Source organism: Equus przewalskii, chromosome 21, assembly GCF_037783145.1.
Source record: "Equus przewalskii isolate Varuska chromosome 21, EquPr2, whole genome shotgun sequence".
Taxonomy (NCBI): Eukaryota; Metazoa; Chordata; class Mammalia; order Perissodactyla; family Equidae; genus Equus; species Equus przewalskii.
In genome coordinates, this window is record NC_091851.1 from 35,264,548 (window position 1) to 35,272,096 (window position 7,549).

At 43.8% G+C, this 7,549-nt stretch overlaps 1 protein-coding gene across 1 annotated transcript; it reads right to left on the minus strand.

Moving 5' to 3' along the window:
* Window positions 1-2,747: 2,747 nt before the first annotated feature.
* On the minus strand, window positions 2,748-7,326 carry ZNF334 (zinc finger protein 334; the record flags this gene model as incomplete). The annotated part of the gene is given in 4 exon segments (XM_008521669.2): window positions 2,748-5,194; window positions 5,196-5,785; window positions 5,788-5,924; window positions 7,194-7,326. Coding segments are annotated over 4 exon segments (1,692 nt in total), but the record flags the coding sequence as incomplete, so codon positions are not given.
* Window positions 7,327-7,549: the final 223 nt, after the last annotated feature.

The following is a 7,549-nucleotide window of genomic DNA, read 5'->3' on the forward strand; positions in this document are numbered from 1 at the left end:
CGTCTCTACCACACATTCTAGGACTGAGGAAATGACCACAGGATGGGCCTGTGGTTCTACTGGCAGAACCAAGTCCTCCGTGCGATGGACTCAGGCTCAGATTCCATCTGTCTCCTGACCTTCATAAATCCCCACTCTGCCCGTGGGCCGTAGCAGTATTTGTGCACTCTAAGAATTAGCATTCTATTGGAGCCAATATCTAATTACCCATGGATGTGACTCTGAGTATCCCCTCTCCAGGGCACAGTTATGCTGGTGAACGAGCACAGTTCCCTCTGGGAAGGAGTGGGGGAGGACTCACGCTGCGCTCCGATGGCTACTTTGTAGGGCCTTTATTCAAAGGTCCTTCCTGAAGCCACTTTGGGCCTAAGAATTATGTCTGGAAACTGGGTAAGGTGCTGTGAACTCCTACTATGACCACTCAAGCCAGGCTTCTGTCCAGGAGACCCAGAAATTTTTCACTTATATGTCAAACTGTAGCTCAGAAGGCGGCCCATCTAATTTCATGCTAGAGTGTCCGTGATCAATTAGCCGTCACCGCAGGCCAAAATACCTCTGATTACCACACTGCCCTAAGGAGGGTTATGGTCATTGTGTCCACTTTGTCTCCAAAGTTTAATGCTGACACCTGGCTTCCACCAGGCCATGATCCTATTAGTTCCATTTTATTTCCTGAGGCCACTTCTAGTACCAATTACAGAATCAGTCCTAGTAGGAAACAGTGCATTCAAGAGGAGAGAAAGGAAATTGAATGAAGAGATTCTTTACAAAAGTGTGGGTAGGTTGGAGGAAACCAACAAGGGATGGTGGAACATTCAGGGCTAGCAATGGGGGAAGCCTTGACCGTCCCTAGGCCTGAAGGGGAAATGGGAGTGTGGTGACCTTATAATGTGTCACCTTGGCTTGGCTGAGCCATGTTCCCCAGAATTCCTTTCCCTGTATGTTTCTAGTGAGGGTGGGCCACAAATGACATTTTTGTGTGAAACCTGGAGGGTGGAGGTGAAGAAGCAGTTGTCTCAGTCCGTTTGGGCTGCTATAACAAAATATGACAGACTGGGTACCTTACAAAGCAGGAAACTTATGTCTCACAGTTCTGGAGGCTGGAAGTCCAAGATCACTGCATGAGCATGGTCACATTCTGGTGAAGCCTCGCTTCCTGGTTCAGAGCTGGCACCTTCCCACTGTGTCCTCACATAGAGGAAGGAGCGAGGGATCTCTGTGGGGTCTCTTATGAGAACACTAATTCCAAACCACCTCCCAAAGGCCCCACCTCCTGATACCACCACGTCTGGGGGGGTAGGATTCAACATATGAATTTGGGGGCTCACATTCAGACCACAGCAGCTTTCTGTTTTAACGCTCTGAAAGGCTGCTGTAACTCACACGTTGTTTCTGATCTGCCGGCTCTCCTGGCTGGCACGGTCAGTAGACAGGCTGCAGCCTCCCTACCTTCCCCAGGACACTTCTCTACAGAGCTACTCTGTCATGTCTCTCACCTTTAGCACAAGTGCTTCAAAGAACTCTTCCTATTTGCTGTTTCCAGCGTGCCTCCTCCCAGAGTTCTTGAAGCCACTCCATTTTTACTGTGGTTAACTATGGTAGCTGGCCTGAGACGGCCCCAGTAATCCCCACCTGCTGGTATTCGTGCCCTTGTGTGGTCCCCTCCCACACGGTGTCAAGGTTGATCTGCGACCAATGCATACAGGGACTGTGATAGTTAGGACTTCCAAAGCCAGGGTATGAGGGCTTCCGCTCTGCTCTCTCTCGGATCACTCACTGGCGGATGCCACTGCTATACTGAGGATACTAAAGAAGCCCTGTGGAGACGTCCCCATGATGTGGAACTGGGGTCTCCCGCTAACAGCCACGTGAGAGGGCCACTGTGCCAGTGGATCCCTCAGCCCCCGTCAAGGCTTTAAATGACTGCGGCCTTGATCAACATCCTGACTGCAAACTCAGAAAGACTCGGAGCCAAAACCACCGAGCTAAGTCACTTCCAGACTCCTAAACCAGAGGAACTGAGATAATAAATGTTCACTGATGTCTTTAAGTTGCTAAGTTTGGGGGTAATTTGTCACACAGCAATAACTAATACATTACCCTGTGTTACAGGTTAACTTGCGTCTCTCCGAAATTTAGGTTGAGGTCCTAACCCCCAGCACCTCAGGATGGGACCCTATTTGGAAATACATTGTTGCAGGTGTAATTAGTTGAGATGAGGTCGTGCTGGAGTAGAGTGAGCCCCTAATCCAATGAGTAGGATCTTTATAAAAAGGGGGAAATTGGACACAGACACGCACACAATGAGAACACCATGTGAAGACTGGAGCTACGCTGCCACGAGGCCCGGAGCTCCCAGACGGCAGGAGAGGCCGGGGGCAGATTCCTGCCCGGAGCCTTCACAGGGAGCACAGTCCTGCCACACCTTTTCCTGACTTCCAGCCTTCAGAACTGTGATACAAGAGATTTCTGTTGTTCTAAACTACCCACTTTGTGCTACTTTCTTACGCCAGCCGTAGAAAACTAATTCACCCTGATGTAATATCTTTTTTTTCCCTTTGGCTACTTTGAAGATTTTCTCTTGGTTAAATTGGTTTTCATTTTTAGGGGTCTTGAAATTTTATGTTGATGTGCCTTGTGGTTTTGTTTTTATCCTGCTTGGGGTTCACTGAATTTCCCGGATTTGTGGATTTACATTTTTCATCAGATTTGAAAAAAATTCTTCCCAACACATGGCTTTTCCATCTGTATAATATTACACAAAAACAATAAATAAAAACAACACAGTAACAGGCAGAATCCTGTTTTGCCGCATAATCCAAAGCAAGCAGGCAAGCAGAAGGCACAGGGGGCAGAGAGCTGCTGGGCAGACCTTTAGCACGCAGAAGGAGTGGGGAAAAGCAGTCCACCAGCTTCACTGATAATAAACGATGAATTTTACAAGAACAAGCAAAGAAGTATTAAAGCTGAGGGATAAATGGAGACAAATTTGATACAAAAATTATTTTTTTAATTCCATCAATAAAGAGTACAATTTTAAAGTGAAAGATGATAAAATATCATTCACAATAGCAACCAAACCTTTGAAGTGGCTATAAACAAGTTTCCCAGGAAAAAGAGCAAGACTGGTATATACTCACACACATATATATACACATATACATTCATACACATGTGTATGTTCACATGTATAAGACATACACACTCACACATACATACATATGTATATCTATGCCAATTTTACCAATTACATAAACCCACCTCATCTTCCTGGGGCAGAATGCTTAATGTGACAGAGAGGCTGGGAATGAGTTTAGGGGAAAAAAATCTCAGTCATGGAAATCAGGATCTGGAAGGCAATCCTGCCTAACCACATACACACCTATAATGTAATTCTGATTTGTATTACAGAGGCTTTTTTCCTCAGAATTTGATAAGTGAATTCTAAAGAACACTTCTATGAACATGTTTATTAGAAAATACAAAAAAATTTGCAGACTTATTAGTTGACACAATCAAACCACCGGTAGTACATGGGTGAGTGGAAGTGAGGGAAGATGAATACCAAGGAGACAAACACGGTCCTGGATTCAAACACCGTCAGAATTCTCGTTGCTTCTCTGCATTTTTTTTCCTATTGCAATTGCTGTTTTCTTGACCTGGCTGCTGGAAGCTTCAGCATCCCATGTTAGCTATCCTGTCCATCTCCCAACACAAAGGTCTTAGGAAGGGCTTTCACTAGCTTCACTTTATCGAATGCTCATCTGTGGAATAGCACTGTGGGACCAGGAGGATGGAGTCCATGGGTGGTCCTCTTAACTGCCACCTCCGCAGATACAAGGACTGGAGCCTGTTACTAGAAGACTATGAAGACAGAGTTAAAAGAAAAAACCAACCTGTCTAGCCTGAGAGTTTCAAACACTATTAATTGGGAAATTGTAAATTTCTAATTATTGTAGGAACAACTGGTGTTGATTTGGAATGAAATAAGGTTAGATCCTCACACCTGGTAACATAGAGTGTCAAGTAACAACGTGGAGAGGAATCAATCAATTTCACTTAAATAATGTTTGTTCCATTATTTTACAAGGGAGGCACACTTGACATGAATGAATTGTTGAATATTTTCACAGCTCACACTGAATGTTATACCACATTTACTAAACACACTATATTTCTCTCCTGTGTGAGTTCTCTGATGTTATGGTGAAGGTCAATTTATGGCAGGAATATTTCTCACATTAATTAGATTTATAAGATTTCACTCCTCTGTGCATATTCATAGGATTTTAGCCTATGAAATTATTGTGTAAATTACTTGTGTAATTGTGTAAATTATTTGAATTGCTGCTTTCTTGGAAGTCACTCCTTATGAGTTTTCTGATGTAAAAGGAAGTTTGATTGGTGGTGAAATGTTTTCTTGCATTTGTTACATTCATAGGGTTTCTGCCCTGTGTGTATTTTCTGATGTTCAGTGAGAGTCCACAGCTGACGATAGGTTTTCCCACATTCTCTACTTTCATAGGGTTTCTCTCCTGTGTGAATTCTCCAGTGTACTCGGAAGGCTGACTTGTGGCAGGAGGATTTCCCACATTCATTACATTCATACAGTTTCTCCCCAGTGTGAGTTCACTGATGTTCGATGAAGAACTTCTGGCAGAAGGTTTTCCCACATTCACCGCACTCATAGGGTCTCTTTCCTGTGTGCATTCTCTGGTGGTGAGTGAGGGCTGACTTCCGGCAATAGGTTCTCCCACATTCGTTACATTCATATGGTTTCTCCCACATAGTTCTCTGATGTTCAACAAGGTGTGTGTTTTTGCTGTTGGCGTGCCCACATTCACTACACACATAAAGATTCTTTGTGTGCATTCTCTCACATTCATTGTGGTTTGACCTTACAAAGAATGGTCTACTGCATTTCTTAAACACATGGTGTTTGGGTCCTGTGTGAGTTCTTTGATGTACAATGAGTGTTGACTTATGGCAGAAAAATTTCCCACATTCACCACACACATAAGATTTCTATCCTCTGTGAGTTATCTGATGTGCAATGAGGGCTGGTTTAGTACATAAAAAATTTCCACACTCACTGCATTCATAGGGTTTCTCTCCTGTATGAGTTCTCCAATGCACACTGAGGGCTGACTGACAGAAGAAGGTTTTCCCACATTCCTGACATTCATTTGGTTTCTCCTCTGTGAGTTCTCTGATGAACAGCAAGGTAAGATTTCTTGCTGGAGGCATTCCTACATTCCTTGCATTCCTAAGGTTTCTCCCCTGTGCATGACCTGAAATGTTCAGTGAGGGCTGACTTCCGAAAGAAGGTCTTTCCACGTTCATTACACTCACAGGATTTCTCCCCTCTGTGAATTTTCTGAAGTACAATGAGGGCTGATCTGTCAGTGAAGGTTTTCCCACATTCACTGCATTCATAGGGTCTCTCTCCAGTGTGAATTCTTTGGTGTCGAGTGAAGTTTGTCTTCACATGGAAGGTTTTCCTACAATCATTACATACATAGGGTTTCTCCCCTGTATGAATTCTCTGATGTACAATGAGGGTGGACTTCTTAGAAAAGGTTTTCCTACACTCATTACATTCATTTGGCTTCCTCTTCTGTGTAATGAGGACTACCCCTTTGAAGAAGGTTTTCCCACATTTACTATAGTCAAGAGGTTATTTCAAAGTCTGAATGTTCTGGTAGAGCATAAGATCCTCATTTTGACTTCTGGCTTTCCTCATTGGATTATACTTGTATTTTTTCACTCCAGAATGACTTTTCTCATCCTTAGAGTAGAGCAGTGTTTCCCACCTCCACTGTATTCATCAGGAACCTTTTAAAAATAGCTTTCCTTTGCAAGACTTACTTCTGAATGAGTTTTCAAATTGTTTCCAGGTCGATCATATTTGTAGCATATTTTTCCTGAGGGAACAATATTCAGGCCCTGATTAAATGTTTCCCCAAATACAACAGCTCTCTCTGTAATCACTGTTCTACTTTTGGAGAAGACAGTGTGCCTCAAATGGCTACCTTGGATTTCCCTGTCCTTCTTTGAGGCACCACTGATGTCTAGGAAGAAGCACAATTAACAATAACCTGTGAGTCTTTACACATTTGCTATGAAATGAGAATTCCTTACAAATGCCTTGTTGTGGGGACTGGACGTCAGGTCCAGCCTCTCAGGATTAAGGAAATGTCAAGTGCAAACCTCTCCTACTTGATTTGGGGGAAAACCAAAACCAAAAAATAAAAAGCAAGCTCACCCACACCAGCCTGTTTGACAGGGTGAAAAGAAGAGGAAACGAGAAAGAATACAAGTCCCTTTGACAGAGACAAAGTAAAACAGTCCTAGGGAAGAGTGAGCACAAAGTGTCCTGAAGTGTGGCTGACAGTAGAGAATAAGGGGGACAGGAGTCACGCAGGCCCTTAGAGGACGACAGTGAGACAGTGAGACGAGGAGAAGGAGACTTCAGACGGATGGCCACTACTACAGAGAAACAAGAACAGGGGTCAATCTGAAATTCTGGCAGTGTCATGGGAACTCTGGAATTTGCAAAAATCAAAAGGAGAATGTGGGCCGAGCAGGGTAGGGACTACGGTGAGGGTAGCATGACCTGTAGGGCATCTGCATGACCTTGAGAGTGACTGTCTCCTTAAGTTTTGTGCCCGAGGCACCTTGTTTGTGTCACCCTAGTCCCCACCCTAGTGGGGCTGAGAATGGAAAGTGAAACTGAGTGATTTCTCAGTTAAAGGAGGGAGAGAAAAACAGAAGGTAACCAGACAGATCACGCAAATCAAGCAAGATTTATTTTTTTAAGATAGATCTATAAAGGTCTGAATATACAACAAGTGTATCATGACAGTGTGGGTGGCAGGTAGGCAACAGAGTATGCCACAGAAATAAAGTCCAAGGTGTGTGAAAGAGGGGCTGGATTCTGGGGACAGATAACTTAGGGGCAAAAATCTTTATAAATTTCAATCAAAGAAGGAGTACATTTATTTGGGAACAATATTTTAAGTATCTCTAGCATGACAGTTAATTGTCCTCAATTACTTCTGAAAGTTTGGAGCCTATAAAAAAAGAGATTCCTGAGAAACATTACACAGATGCCTGCCACAATCATTAACCACCTTGGAACCCATTTTCTCTGGTTTCCACCTGCTCAGTGATCACTGACAGTTATCACTTACCTGAGTGGTTCCGCCTTGAGAACTCCTCCACTATCCATGGTTCTTCTCCTTGCTCCAATCTGAAGATCACATCTGGTTTGCTAATGTGATGCCCTGTTAATGGGAAGTGATGCAGAACTTGGACCAAGCTATATGGATGTCAGGGACGCTGAAGCACAAAGAAAGTACAGCTTTAGAAGCTGCGTGATGAAGATGCCCAGCAACAGGTCAGTAAAGCTAGAACAGTGACAGGAACTACAGGGTGGGGGTGGGGGGGCAGTGAGTGTACAGACACACACACATCCACTGCCTAAATCATCTTCCTCCCCTGACACTCAAGGTTAAATAATTAAATGCAACATGTGTTTGAGACACAG